This window comes from Plectropomus leopardus, chromosome 2 (genome assembly GCF_026936395.1).
Source record: "Plectropomus leopardus strain MGB_pleo_1.0 chromosome 2, ASM2693639v1, whole genome shotgun sequence".
In the NCBI taxonomy this organism is placed as follows: Eukaryota; Metazoa; Chordata; class Actinopteri; order Perciformes; family Serranidae; genus Plectropomus; species Plectropomus leopardus.
The window spans coordinates 26,466,552-26,482,287 of record NC_142177.1 but is presented as its reverse complement, the minus strand read 5'-3'; the positions used below and the strand labels follow the sequence as shown (position 1 = coordinate 26,482,287).

Here is a 15,736-nt window from a genome sequence, read left to right as displayed (position 1 = left end):
TGCTGTGTTCTCTCTTTATTGTTTTTTATTGAGGCAGTGGGATTGTAAAGATAATCGTACAAAAGAAGAAGTAGACAAAAGATTGGAAGTGGGGGGGGGAGTGGGTGTGAACCCACACTGTCAAGGGCATATTGTAATCAGAGATGTGAGTATTATCCCCACAAAAGTACCATTAACCTGTCTAGTGGCCCCCAGGGGACCGGGCCCAGCAGTAACTGACCCACCTCTGTGCTCTGTGTTGCAGATGGGAGGAGGAGCTGTCCAAGCGAGAGCAGCTGGAGTCCAAGGTGGAAACCATGCAGCAGGTTGGGAAACACAAACAATAAAATATATTCCACTAACACATGCATACACAGCTATCTGGGAGTCTTGCCAGGGGCCATTTTCATGCAAACAATGATAGAAATACGATTTGAGGAAAAACCTGTGTGTACTATACACATACATTTCCAAAACTGCTGCTACAGCATATGCATAAACATTTATATATAGCTCAGTTCTTTGAGTTTTTTTTTCTAAGTGGACTCAGCACAGCTGACTACAAGCAGGAAGGGGATGTGTGTCAGATTAGAAAAACCATATTACAAACCCATCAGGAGGAGTCTGTTCGCCTAGATATAGATATAAACATCAAATATCACCAGCAGTCTGCCATTATGTTTCTGTCCAGAGCAGGCCGAGAAAATAGATGTAGGGGCAAAATCAATTTTAAGTGTCGCACCTTGAGGCTAAATCACAAAACATACTGTTGTGATCACCTCATCTGGTCAGCATCCTTCCCTCTCTCTGCTTTTGCGGAAATCGATCAGTGACAGCATGCGTGTTTGTCTTGGATTCTGGGTCAGCAAAACCCCAGATAGAGAGGTGGAGTGCCATCCCACGGGAGCTTTAACCTTTTAGAGCACACAGGCAGATGCTGCTGTGCATGGAAGAGCTGGAAATCTGTTCAAAGATTGTACATTCAGTGCAAACAGCCTCTTATTGTGAAGGGCTCAGAGCCAAAGGGCTGTTACCATGTGCTGACTTAATAACGACACAAACAGTGGCAATCTTGTACTGACAGAACAAAGTCAATAGGGTTAGTCATCCTTTCAGTCTTTATAAATGCCATTCTTTAAACTGCTGTGGACATGTTTACGAGCTAAATAGGATAGCTATACATTTAGTTACTAGGGAGAATAGTTTATTTTGCAAGCTCCTATTAAAGATAGTTTTCTTAAAAGTAACGTGTCTCAGAGGACTTAATAATTAGGTTTATGGGGTTTTAGGTAATGTTTATGAGACCATGTATGAGACCAATTTGTTTTAAGTCTTGTTAAGTCTTGTTTTAAAGTCTTGCGAATGTGGTCAGTTGTTTTGGAAGACAGAATTTAAAGTTGAGCCTTATAGCAAAAACATGACATAATGGTAAACACTGTTATTTGCTGTCTTGCTCAGAGTTAGATCAGAAGATTGATTCCAATCTTATGTTTATAAATAAGAAGCTAGAGCCAGCAACTGAGGCACGTCCAATCCCAAAATGGTATGCAGTGTTTTGCTACAGACTAAACATGTGTCTTTGAAATGGTGTGAAACGGGCTTTGAGCTACATTTTCTCTGGTTTGTGGGTGTCAGAGGTGTTACCCAATAAGCAGCAACATGTTTTTAAATGAATGTCTAGTACATCTTTGCTTATTGTACATGCATTTTGTTTATATTTCACACTTGCTTTTGCAATGTTAACACATGTGTCCCATGCCAATAAAGTCCCTTTATAAGTTGACCTGAATTAAATCCCACCGTATTAAAATGCAGAATGCCCGTACATAACACAAACAGGTGTTCAACGCACCATAACTTCTGTTTAAAAAAGAACAACAACATTTTGCTACGTTTTGTTGGGGCTGAATGCAGCCCAGGTCAGCTTACCTTGTAGTGTGGGGAAACAGCGAGCCTTGATCTGTCAAATACAACATTCACCTTCCAGCCTGTATAAAAACAACAAGTTGTGGTATTACAGGGTGTTGCAAAACTCTTTTCACATAAAAGTAGCTAGCACTAGCTCCAGAGTTTGATGAAGGTTGCCAGATACACACTCATTTGCATCTAGCATTAACTCTTTAAAACTTGGAGCAACATCACTTTTCTTGTGCCAGGCTTCAAAGGGTTAATAGAAGCTCTAAAACTTTGCTGATTCAGATTCAGTAGAAAAATCCTAAACAAAATATATAAATGACAACAGAGCTATCACACTTAACTTATACTCTACCTTGAATAACAGTGTTTGTTAACCTCATATTACATTAACTGCTGAGCAAACACTGTCTCAGTTGGTTGCTTTCTAGCCACCTAAAGAGTCCCACGTACAACTAATATTTATCATGTTAAGTGTAACATTACGCCACAGTTACCTTGACATCAGACGGCCCTTTCCAACCTTTAAACATTACGCAGTTAAGGCAGAAAGTGGAATGATCACTTTTGCCACGATTGAAATGAATCTACCTGGAAGTGATTGCTGTTGTGAGCACACCTTCATGTTCTTGCACTTCCACGCAAGTGGCCCAGAAATGACATTTTTCTGTAGTTGCGAAAATATGCTCTGTGGTAAAGAAGCATTTATGATACTTACATGTTTTGTTCAGCAAGCTAATCTTAACAAATGAACGCCACTGTCAGGATTTTTAGAGCCTGAATGCAATCACCAGAAGCAAAAAGCTGAGGTTGGGCTATGAACGACACTGTGGTCGTTGCCTCCGCTATGAGGGAGTAAAACTGTGTTCAGCCTGATGACTTTCTGTAGTCTCATTTAGCCACTTGATAGCAACTGCCTTTTTTAAGACATATACAAGCTTCAAGGTAGGTGAATGGGATATTTACAGATGTATTTATGTCAAAGAACAAAACGTGAAAGTCTCCTAAGCTAAGCTGTGTCAACCACAGACCCTATTTAACGCTCTCAACCAAAATCCCATTCAAAAAAAAAAACAAAAAACCATTGACTTTGAGACGAGGGAACTAAAACGAGGGAAATCAATTTGGATTTAGTTAAAATCCAAACTGATTTCCGTGTTTTAGGAATCATTCCTAGGATTCTAGTTTTGTAGTTTTTAGTCAACTAAAAAATAGTGCCTCCTAAAAAGAAATCAATATCAGTTTAAGTATACGACATAGTTAGCATATTTCACTGCTTTACCTTGATGTCAGACAGTCCTTAACGACTTTTCGACGTCCTAGGCTACAGTTACGGCTGAAACTGGCAACAGAAATGAACAAGCTTGCCCATTTCACAAATCTCCGCGATTGATTTGAAATGAGTTTACCCGGAAGCGATAGTTGTTGTCAGCGCGACCTCACGTTTTCGCGTTGGAGAGCGTAAACGTAACCATAGAAACCCACTACGTCTGAACTCCCACGGCGAGCAGCGTCCCCTCTCTACCTGCACGTCACACACCTGCTGGACCGGTGCAGGAGAGACCCTGCGATGGTGACGGAAAAGCCGTTAACTGCGATAACTCTGCGATAACTTTCGTCGCTAAATTTGTCGCTTGACGCTTTTTTAAAGCAATAAAGTCGCTACATTTGTCGGCAGCTCCCCGCAGGTTCCTGCCCGTTGCCCAGCAACCTGACGGCGATGATAAGATTCCAGAGAGTCCCAGCTCCTGACTCACAAACAATTTGGCACACCTGTTAAAACCACAACATGGCGACTTTCCACTCCGTTATTTGCACGGATTAAACAAACAAGATGTAACATGTTTAGTGAGCTTTAGAGGTGCTGCCAGGTGGATTTTGTTACCGTCTGACACAGCCAAGCCAGCCGTTTCCTCCTGCTTCAAGTCTTTAAACTAAGCTAAGTTAAGCTAACTGGCTGCAGGCTGTGTTTACCGTCTACTACAGGGATTTAAGGGGTGGCGATCATCACATCTAACTCTGCAAGACAGAGGTTATGTCCCAGAATAATCAGTTATTCAGTTTTAACATCTCGGACCGGATTCCTACATGTTTTTCCTTAGGGACTGTTCGTTATTCATGAGAGAGGAGGGGGTGGCGCAGAGAGGGGGAGGCATGTCAAATATGTTTAAGGTAACCTACTGTGTAGAGCTTTTTATTTGACTTTGGCTTAGGGTTAGGACATATAACTTTTAAAGGTTGTATTTTTTATTCATTTTAAATACTATCTGAACCTCAAAATATGCCATTGGGCTTGAACGGCATGTTTGCTATAATTACACAACTTATAGCAAGAAAGTGTAAAAGCAGAAATTACTGATGGATTTTCAAATTTTTGACAGTCCTTGAAAAAAATCACATGCTTCCATCAGGAAAACATAACCAAACCACATCATACTACGTCTTATTTAAAATTTCATCAAAAAAAACAAAACAAAACTAAACCTTGTAACATGGAAATAGAGGGAGGATCATGTTTCATGCAAGGGGGCTTATGTGATAAACAACGAACAGTCCCTTTTATGGCTACAGTTGTAAAGCTGAATTCCTCAGCCGAGGCTCACATGTGCATCATCTCAGTTATGTAAATATGGAAAGAAAAGTAAACTATGACCTCTTGTACCGATCATAAAATACTAAACAGTAACCGATATGAAAATGTAAAACTGTATAAGTGCTTTATTTGATTATCGTTAGTCTTTAATCTACCCGAGTGCATGTTATAAATGTTTGTTATAAAGATTTATTGAACTTTTTTTACATGTTTATTGTGGCTAAGTCTATTCCCCTAAACCTGACAGCATCTGTTTTCCTGTCATATGTCTCATTTTAATTCCTTCACCGTGACGTTCTCTCAGAGCGCGCAGGAGTCCGCCGAGGTCCAGGATGAGCTGAGCGAGAAAGTGGACAGACTAAAAGCCGAACTCGTGGTCTTCAAGAGTCTGATGAGTGATGTAAGTATTTGTGCATAGTGATGTCACCTCCCTGAGTCTGACAAAGCCATTGCACCATAGAAAAAGTGCTGCGTTAACTCCCATTCATTGCAAAGCAATCATGTTAAGCATTTCAGCAGGTGCGTCTGAAGAATGTACAATTGTTTTCCTGCACATTCTGATAAAGGCTGTCATTCATACAGCTCTAGATAATAAAAGTAAGCAAGCAGCCTCCCTTCCTTCCTTCCCTATTGGTGAGAATATATAAAGCCAGAAAGCTTCCAAGACAAACATTCATTGAAAACAGCTCAAATAGCGGCTGTAGATCAAGAGCACTTCCTGTTCTGTGCAGCAATGTATTGTTCTCTGGCAGCTCTGCTCAAGTGTGATATACAGTTATAATATACTGCAGTGGGCCCAGTCACAGCTAGTGCTTGCTCAGGGATAAATATAGTCAGATGTTGTTTTTTGGGAAGGCTCTGTTGTTTATCGTGCTTGTATTCACTTTTGGCATCTGTGCATTGTAGACTTGTCAAATATTTTTCTGTGCTTTACTTCATCCCTGATGTGTGAATCCAGAGAAAGGTAAGTGATGTAGAAATAGTGGATTTCTTAGGTTAGACTTAGTGGTTAGACACCCTTATTTTGTGTTCTAGATGAGGCGACCCTCTAGTGATTGCTTATAAAAGACCATACGATTCGTCAAAATTTCACTGTAGCAAGTAGAACTGTCTATATGTGACACAAGCACGTAGCAAATAAAATGGGAGAACTGGGGGTGCAATTTGCAATTTGAATCCAATTTCTGCACACATTTAGGGACTATGGCAACCAGAACAAAATCCAGCAAATAATTAAGTTGGTCTTCATGCTAAATTCTGCCAGAATCGTACTATATATATACAAAATACAACATAAATAGGATTTTGAAAAGACGGTACATACTATATCCCGGTCCCCAGCAGAAATTACACCTCAGATGTCACCTGTATGCATTATCTACATCTGCCCCACAAAGCTTTGTGAACAGAATATCATTGCATAATTATTGAATTGACAAAAAGATGAAGCAAATTAATTGTTTTAATTCTCTATACAGACTGACATTGTGTTATTAGTTTTTAATTTAATTTTAAAAATATAATAATAGTGTCCTGGCCAAGATATTCATCAGTAACTGTGAATTACAGATGACACTAAATAAGTCACAAGATCAGAAGTTAAAAAAGGCACTATGAAGTTGTAAATAACACTTCAAATTTTAGGCATAAAAAAGCCTCGTAAACTGTAACATAAAATGGCATTTAATAGACCCGTCAAAAGCCATCAGGAACTAGAGGAGAACTTGCAAGAGCACAGACCTCCTCTAAGGGCAATAGTCCAGTCTCCTAATGATCAGTAAATTTGCAAGCATACAAACACCGTATACTTTATTTCTTGATGTATTTCCAAAACTATTATGTCAAAATGTGGTTGTGCCGAGCTGAAACCTCGTCGTCATCAGCTGGGTATTTATTATGTGCTTCTAAATTACGGTCAATATTATTCCTTGTTCTCAAACATTTCAATCCAGACATTTTTTCTAAATATCTCTTGTGGAGTTTATTGCAGACAATTAACATTTGGATGTGAGTAAGAGTGTAATTAGTATGATATGTGTGTATTTACATTCCCATAGCCACACCTTAGTTTGAGATGAAGTGTTGATGCAATTATACCAGTTCTTCCATAAACCTCAAGTACTGCTTTGTGCTACATGTGCAGGCTACCAGGGGATAACTCTTACTTCTGAATGTGGGTTATAGAGCCATCTTATTTATACAATTGGCTGTTTTGCCACAACTGAACTTTACTACCATCTACTGGATTTTAAAATGTTTGGCATTTATTCAGCCGAGGCCAAATGCCATATCTCGCAATGTTTGCATATGTTAAAAATAATTTGTGTATCTGCCCTGTGATACAGATCTCCACCAAAATTTAATGGGCTCTTCCTTAGCCTATGCTACATCATTTTACCAAGTTTCATGAAAATCAGACCTGCAGTTTTTCCATAATCCTGCTGACAAAAAACCCGAACTGAAAAAATAAATTCCTTTGCAGAGATAAATACAGTATTAATGTGGTGATAAACTGCAAATATTGACATTCAAAATGTTTTCTCTGCTCAAGCAAACTTTGCTCCACTGCATATCAAGTCAAACACTTCCTAAACTAAAAGTCAGCCACCAGGGGGGGTTGAGCTGTTTGGCCTTACTTTTGGAAGCAGTCTTGCAGCTGCTCATGTGCCCTGCATTCAGAAGAGAAGTGTAATATTTAGTAGAGAGCAGATAGGCAAAATGAAAATCAAATGTCTGCAATAGAAGGCAAAGAGCAAGTTCCTTGAAAGTCATCCGTTGTTAAAAGTATTTCGGATTTGGGACGAGTAAAAGTTAAGCGAGAATAAATCAGCAAAGACTCGTGCCTGCACTGCAAAACCACATAACTTACTTGTTCAGCCTCCTGAAAAAAACAACACAAACTGCAGGACGAAGAATTCATGAAGACCAAGAGGAATGATGTCACTAACGTCACCTCACAGATTCCCGTCCTTGTCCAGCGTCAACACAGACATTCATGACAGCAATGCTGTTCAGCACATTACCATATCCAGGAATATGACACAATGCCAAAGTGAAAGCAGTGCTCTGAAAAAATCTTTTTTCCCTAAAATCAGTGAAAAATCATGATGTATAATCACATTCTCACTGTTGATCAAAATAATCGTGATTGGCCATAGTCGTCCAGCCTTAACATATGTGATCAGTTAATCGATGTAAAATTTACAGGGTTCCCACACATTGTCATGGACAAAATTTCAAAACTTTTCCATGGCTTCTCAAGGACTCATTATCAATGAATAAAAAACTTGTCTGATGTTTATTAAAACGGACAGATCCTAATTCTGTTCAAACGTAATTGCAGCAAGCTGACACATGTGACAAAAGACAAAATTTGGGGGGAAAATGAAGAAATATACCTGATGGTAAATAAAAAATTGTCACACATCGATGTATGTTAGAGCTAACTTACGTCGACAGGTGGAGACAATAAATTTGCTTTTAAATAACATTATTGTGGAAGACGATTCATGAAAGATTACAGAAAAAGATTCAACACAACAAAATTCCATGACTTTCCCAAAGCTTCCAATGATTTTTTTCTAATTCCACGACTTTTCCAGGCCTGAAAAATGTGATAGTGATACTCCATGACTTTTCCAGGTTTTTCCAGGACTGTGGGAACCCTGGTTGTAAGTGCAAAAGACAAACTGGTATATAGTTAAAAGGTGAAATAGTATGTTCATTTGATGGCAGTCAGTTTTTCGCCTGCCTGTCTATGTACTCAGTGTGCTCACAGTGTGAGGAGGTGTTTAGACTTGTGCACGTCATCTAAAACAACCATTCTCACCCCTGCAGCAAATGTCTGACCTGGACACTAAGATCCAGGAGAAAGCCCGGCGGGTGGACATGGACATCTGCAGGCGTATTGACATCACGGCCAAACTGTGCGACGTGGCTCAGCAACGCAACTCTGAGGACATGTCAAAGATGTTCAATGTCAGCCCGGCCAGATCGCTACCAGAAAGGGTGGGTACCTATCTGCTGTTTCACTGTTTGACAGTAATCGCAGTGGTGAAAATATGAATTCTTCTGTGAAGGAAACAGTCAGCACTGTATTAATGAAACAAGAGCTGCTGCTGCGGGCTGAATGAGTGTAGTTTCTGTTTCACTGGCAGATCATGTACCCAGTGACCCCTCTGAAGGTGCAGGAATGCTTGCCTGCATGTTCGCAAACATGCCCACAGACATATAAACATACAGAGTATTGACAGTAGTTCTCTTACATATGCATGCACACACATACACACACAAATGTGAAATGCTGACTCTCACTCCGCACAAGGTTATCACATTGCGCCGACAGTGCTGGCTAAAGCCCGAGTATATATCCAGAGTGAATCAAGCTGGTGGCTCCTCAAATATCGTAGAATATGTCCCTAACTGAAATGGGACTTCTTATATTTACAGTATTTATAAAATAGTTAAAAAGTTTCTCATGTGTAGAAAGTACAACTCCTTGCACACCATTCAGAAAAACACCTTATTGGGTGCTGATGATCAGACAGTAGCATTTTTTTATTGCCACAGCACATATTTATTTGATAAATTATGTGCAAAAAAATAATGTTTTGCCACATCAGGTTTGCCTTGGATTATCGAGCAACATGTGTGTTAAATTTCTTTGTGTGTGTTTGTTTTTTAGGGTGCTGTGGCGTGCTGCAGGAGAAAAGAGCGTAAAGCCGTGTCTGATGAGGAGAGCTCAGAGATGGATGCAGAACCCAGCCTTTCAGAGGAGGAGGTCCCCGGGTCGCTAAACATCACGGACGAAATGAAACGCATGCTCAACCAGCTGTAAGCAACACACACGCGCAACACCAATGCACAAACAGGCGAGAGTCGAGTCCTCGCTGATTTGTATGAATCCAAATATTATCTGCAGTTACCAGTGCAGATGTTGTTTCGACAGATCTGCACTGTGCACTCTATCATCTCCCCCTAGTGTTTATAAGGAGAAACATACAGTATGCTGATTCAGCAAAACTCAGATATAAATACTGAGGGGCATTCATTTGCTTTGTTAACCCTTTCAAACCTGAGAAAATTGTTTTGATTTCTTGCAAAGACGTGGGGACAAGGCAATGGGTAACTTAAGAAAACATGGCCAAAAATGAGCAAGAAATTTCTTTTTCTTTAGTTTAGTTTTTTTTTTTTTTAGAAAATTACCTAGAAATTAGCACAAAATGAAAGGCAAAAAACACATTTCTGGACATTTTATCTTTTTTTATTTCACCCTTTAAAAATCAGGTATTTTTTCTTGTCACCTTTTACAAGCTTCTTTCAATTTGTGGGACATTTCTGGCTTCACTGTTTTTCTCCCATTTTTTTTTAAAAAAGCTCAGGTTTCAAAGGGTTAAACAGCTTGTAAAAGGCATTTGAATACAGCACAAGAAAATTAATGTTGAACCAGGTTTAATTATAATAATTTAATTTAATAATAGGTTTTATTTTTATGGATGCCCTCAAATGGCTTTACTCTCTCAAACATTGTCAGTTTTCCTCATCAATAACCTCTAAAATATTTTCAAGATAAAGTGAACTGCCTGCTCCTGTTTCCATAAACTCTTCCTTCCATCTGTTTGTCTTCCTTATAAGCGCATCTTCCTCTTTGCTTGTGACCTTTGCTGAACCTGGTGGCTGTTATACTTGTTCTTCCTCTTCTTTCTCTCTTGTTCTTTCCGTTCTCTGTCCTTGTCCTACGTAGACATTGTTCAGATAACTCCTTTGTTGCCAGGCGCGAGACATTTGAAATTGACGACGACTGTGACAGTCTGACCTGGGAGGAAAACGAGGAGACTCTACTGCTGTGGGAGGACTTCACAAACTACAACGTGCCGTGCACCATCACTGCAACACCGGGCGCAGCTGCCTGCATCTCTGAAGGCAACGGTGAAGTCGCTGATCCAGTGAGTCCTGCCTGCATTTATGGTCCTTTTGCACAGTAAATAGTTTTTAAACTCATGCACAGCAGCGTGTATTTCATTGCCATGGGTGCTGTGTCAGACATTTGCTCATGCATGATGAATGAGACCACTGTCTGTGCTCTCTAAGGACTCCCAGGATGGAAGTCTTGGCAGCCTCATCGATGAAACAGAGTCACTATTTAAGACCAGAGAGCAGGAGTACCAGGAGACCATCGGCCAGATCGAGGTAGACAATCTGTGTGTGTGTGTGTGTGTGTGTGTGTGTGTGTGTGTGTGTGTGTTTGTGTGTGGGAAAAAAAGAAAACTTGCAAGCACAAAGCAAGATTAAAGCATATAAAAAACAAATCAGTGGTGCCAACCCTCTCTTTAAGACGTCACCCCCTCTCCCCATCAGATGACCTCAAGTAACCCTTCATCAACACCACCTGTCAGAGTCTAAATGTGTTAATAAACCTGTTATTATTAAACACTATTCACAATGCTCTTTTATACAGTTTTAACATGATTTTACAATATTGTCACAGTATTTTTATGTAATTAAGCTGTCAGTGTTTAGGTTGGTTTGATCATGTTTGCATTTTCTACTGCTAGTGGCAGAAGTAACTATTCTAACTGCAAATGTATTATGTTTAGTTAACTCTTTCATCATGTATGCATTATATTTAGTTATCAGACTAACTGTATATTCATTATTTTTAGTTAGTTAACTACGTGAACTGTAATATATATACATTATTTTTAGTTTGCTGTTTAACTCATTGTTTTTAGTTTTCTAACTATTTAAACTGTATATTCATTATTTTAAAACCCTTTTTTAAGCATAACACATTGATACTTTTAGCCAACTGTGTAGACTTTTCTGCTGAGTTGCTAACTTCTTTTTTTTTTTTTTTACACATTTTCAATTGAAACAAATTGTGTGCAATTTACAGCTGACTTAATATATGAATATTTTTCCTGCCTATATTTGTTTTCTTTTTAATTTTTTTTATCAGTCCCACAATGCAATGCACACATGTGATGGAGGAACTACTCACATCTGGACAAAATTAAATTAAATTGCGGGTGGTGGTGAGACAGCTCCGAAAAAATCTTGGATGATTCATCCTTGCAAAGTCTCTCACATCCTCATGTTGTGTCACTTTTTGTCTTAGATGGAATTGGCCACAGCAAAGAGTGACATGAATCGACATCTTCATGAGTACATGGAGATGTGCAGCATGAAGCGAGGTCTGGACGTGCAGATGGAGACGTGTCGGCGGATGATTAAAGGCGGCAGGAACTCTCCTTCTTTCAGCTCCGGGGCCAGCAGCGACTCAGGGAACACAGACGAGATCCAGGACGAGATCTCGGACAAGGACGCAGAGGCTGAAGTCCCTGTTAGTTGATGGCTGCATAGCCGGGCTCTGTCCCATCTCTTCCCAAACGTCCCTTGTCATCACAGGGGTTAAATGTGTATAGAGCTCCACCCTGCTAGAGCGGTGGAAAAACCTAAATCTTGGCCTGTTTGACCTGTTAAAGTTCTGATGGTGGTGCTCACTGATGCAGGTCCAGAACCGGTGCTTTTATACTATTTCTTTTGTTTAGGGAGAGGTGGGGGGTGTCTTTGCTTCACAAAGAGAAAGGGTGCAAATAGAGTCCGAGCTGTGCTCTCTTCCTCACTGCTGCCTCGCTGGATCCTTCTCCAGAGCTTCACATCATTTTAGGGGAGAGAAAAATACATTTGAAATGTTTTGAACTGGCCTAGAAGTGTTTTGTACAAATTCCCACCCTATTAATGTCCTTTTTTAAAAAGGAATTTAAAATAGTACATATTGTGCTCCTCCACGTAGTATTCACAAAAAATATAATTGCAAATACATTGAATATTTCATTTAGATTGACAAACATCTCTTCGCCCAGTTGGAACACAGTTTTGTTTTTGTTTGCGGTCCATTAAACTGTTTGGGGTTGAAGTGTCTTCTGCCAAGGAGACAAAATAAGGAGTAGAAACAAATGGTGTTGGGAGTTCTGGTGGTTTCTGAGGGAACTCTGCAGAATTGCCAAAGTTGACAGAGGAAAGGAGCACAGTCTTTTGATGCATCAGTGCACTACTGAAGTTCTATGCAATTTAGCTGGCCTTATTTTTGGACTGGCTTTCACTCTTCCTCGTTTCTCGTCAAACCAATACGATTAGCCTTTTAAGCAAAGCAGGTGTTTTCTATGTATCATTTTGAGAGCTTTTTGTGTGTGTGCGTCTGTGTGTGTGTGTGTGTCTCTGTGTGTGTTTAAGCGTGAAATAATCTTAGTATGGGACATTTGTTTTTTTTAACGACATCAAAAGTAAAAACTGGAACAGTGCCCCCTCAACAAGGGACTATAATCATTAACGCCTGCCAGTCTCGCTACAGGCAGTGATTGTTCTGTTTCTGATGTACTCTATTGAGGAAACATTGTTCTCATCATGTGCAGATCAACATGTTATTTTACATGGCTAAAATCCAACAGAAATCAAATTAAAGTTATCAAAGCTAAACAATGCCCTCCAATGTAGGGGTAGTCCACCCCAACATCGAAAATACATTTTTTTCTTTTACCTGGAGTGCTATTTATCAGCCCAGATTGTTTTGGTGTGAGTTGCCAAGTGTTGGACATATCGGCCGTAGAGATGTCTGCCTTCTCTCAAATATATGCAACTAGATGGCACTCAGTTTGTCGTGCTTAAAAGCGCCAAAAAATACCTTTCAAAAACTCAAAAGCAATGTCTCTCTCCAGAAATCATGACCTTGTTACTTAAGATAAGCCACAGACCTTACTGTGGGCAGTTTCATGTAGGTACTATTTTCTCTCTCCTGAACTACACCTGCAAACCTAACACCTGACAGTGTACAGAAGACAGACTCCTCTACGGCCAATATTTTCAACACTCGACATCTCCCACCAATCAATCTAGACTGATAAATAGCTCCAAAGGGAAGAGGAAAAATATGTATTTTTGATTTTGTGGAGAACTGTCCCTTTAAGTAAAACCAAAGGACACATTTTGAAAAGCTTCCCTTTCACATCATTTTCATTGATCCAAATTTTATATTGCTTTTTTTTTTTTTGAGAAACTTTTTTGTCTGCGTGTGTTTTAATTATGTGCCGTCACCTGCTGTCCTGCAGGGGACTCTGTTCCAGACGTGTTGCACATCCTGCTTTGTCTCATGTGAATCGGGGCTTAAAGTGTCAGACTGTACAGAGGACTGTAGGCATGTGATCGTATACCCCAGAGGCCTTTATGTTCATAATTAGTCTCTTTGCATCAGACTGAGATGTCTCACAATTTCGCTTTTCAGTGCCGCCTCACTGGATCAGCGTAGAAAACGATGAACGCATGGGGACAGAAGTGATCTTTTTATCACCTCTTTTTATTATAATGTACGTACGGTTTGCTGGATCAAAGATTAAGTGCTACTTCTATCTTGAAGTTTTACAAAAGCAGAATGTTAAAATGCAGGCCTTTTGTTATTTCAGCATGTTTGTGTGTATGGGGGGGAGGGGGGCTATGGGTCTTTCTTTTTTATATATAACATTATTTTTTGAACTAAATCGCTACAATGCAGACTGCGTCAATCCTAATCATTAATTAATTGTAATTAATTGTATTTGTGGCATAAAATGTATTTTTCACTGTTTTTTAATCATTCTATGTTAACCAAAAAGTGTGTTATTGTCGCCATATTTGCTTTAATTCATTTTTGCAGGATTATTAAAGTTGTTTCGGTCACTTATTGACCATCATCTTAAACATAACAAAAACTAATTGACTATAAGACAAGAGTGAGGAATCGTCTTACTCACAGAGAACTGTCATATCGTTTTATGTTTGAGTTGATGTAAAACCAGCCTGATAAGTAACAAAGAGCCATTCTTTTTATTGGTACTGTACTTTGTATCCACATCATTATTTATTGATTGACTGGCTGTGACATCCAGAAACAGCTGCAGGCCCAACAACACAGTTTGCTCTTTCGTGTTGCTATTGTAGCCCAAACCACACCACCATCACACTAACCAGCCAACCAAAGCAAAATGTACAGTAACATGACAAAGATGTGAATCAAGCTATGAATCCTACTAACTCTGGAAAGTCTCAGTGTTTGTACATGATGACCACCACACACGTGTTTAATTTGAAGAGCTGATTTTTGAGATATTACATTATGTGTTTTATCTCCATTTTCTTCTCTCGAAGCAGGTCAAATTCAAACGACATCCAGTTGATAAAACTGTAGCAACCCTCCTTAATGAATGTAGCTTGATTGGAAGCATCCTCTAAAGACCTTACAGGTAAAAGCTGAGCAAAAAAATAAATGTAGCTGTTGAAATCCAGGGATAAATGGTGTGCTGTTATTGGAGACCTTGGTATGTTTTTGCTTTACTAAACGGGTTTGTACCTGACCAACTAGTATGTGACCTAGATGTGTTTAAATTAGGTGCGGGTGGATGTGAATGTTTCATACTAAAAAGGGTTTTATATGAATGGTTTATATCAGTGTGGCACTGGGATTATATGGTTAATTATATGGTCGTGTCAACATACAGTTTCACATGTTCATTGGCATACCTGTTTGCTGTTAAATGTTATTATTTTTTATGTTTGATTTCATAAAAGTGACGGGGAGATAAAGGTGCAGCAATACTCGTGGCCATATTTGGGTAAAGTCTTCTGAACTGTATTGGATTCTTTATGTTTCATTTGCATCACAGGAAGCGTCCTGTTGGTTTCATTTTAAGTGGGTTATTTGTCTGCTTTAATTTAATTACTTTTTTCTTTTAGATTTGTTATTATTTTGTTTAAACTATCGATACAGTGTATTCATGTGGGTATGGGGCAGATTGTTTAAAAATTATGAATGTACTCAATTGATATTTGGGGGAAAATAAAATAAAATGGTGGATTGGATAAAAGTCAAGGCTACATTTTGTTTCATTTTTATACTTTCCATTCAATGAATACTCTTAATATTAAGATTAGACTTCATGTGTCCAGAAAATATTTGTTTGTTTGTATTTAGAGCTGCATTGATGACTGAATAATCACTTTGGTCAGTAAGCAAAAAATCCAACATTTGCTGGTTTAAATGAATCTTAAACTTTAGAATTTGATGCTTTTCTTTGTCATATAGGACAACTATCTGAACAGCTTTGGATTTTTGAATTATTGGTCAGATAAAGATTTCACTTTGGGCTCTGGGAGATCACACAGGATATTTCACTATATTCTGACATTTTATTAAGGAAAAAATTAATCAAGAGAATAATC

At 39.0% G+C, this 15,736-nt stretch overlaps 1 protein-coding gene across 2 annotated transcripts in view; it reads left to right on the top strand.

Moving 5' to 3' along the window:
• iffo2b (intermediate filament family orphan 2b) overlaps nt 1–15,381 on the top strand; it is a 41,750-nt gene extending 26,369 nt beyond the window's left edge. Inside the window, exons 2-8 of one of the 2 annotated variants that reach the window (XM_042506450.2) lie at nt 245–305; nt 4,791–4,886; nt 8,324–8,494; nt 9,171–9,319; nt 10,230–10,431; nt 10,577–10,675; nt 11,604–15,381. In XM_042506450.2, the coding sequence (XP_042362384.1) occupies nt 245–305; nt 4,791–4,886; nt 8,324–8,494; nt 9,171–9,319; nt 10,230–10,431; nt 10,577–10,675; nt 11,604–11,837 (1,012 nt within the window). In that variant the 3' untranslated portion in view covers nt 11,838–15,381. The remainder of the gene's footprint in view (nt 1–244; nt 306–4,790; nt 4,887–8,323; nt 8,495–9,170; nt 9,320–10,229; nt 10,432–10,576; nt 10,676–11,603) is intronic. The other variant, XM_042506458.2, reaches the window with a different exon arrangement.
• Nucleotides 15,382–15,736: the final 355 nt, after the last annotated feature.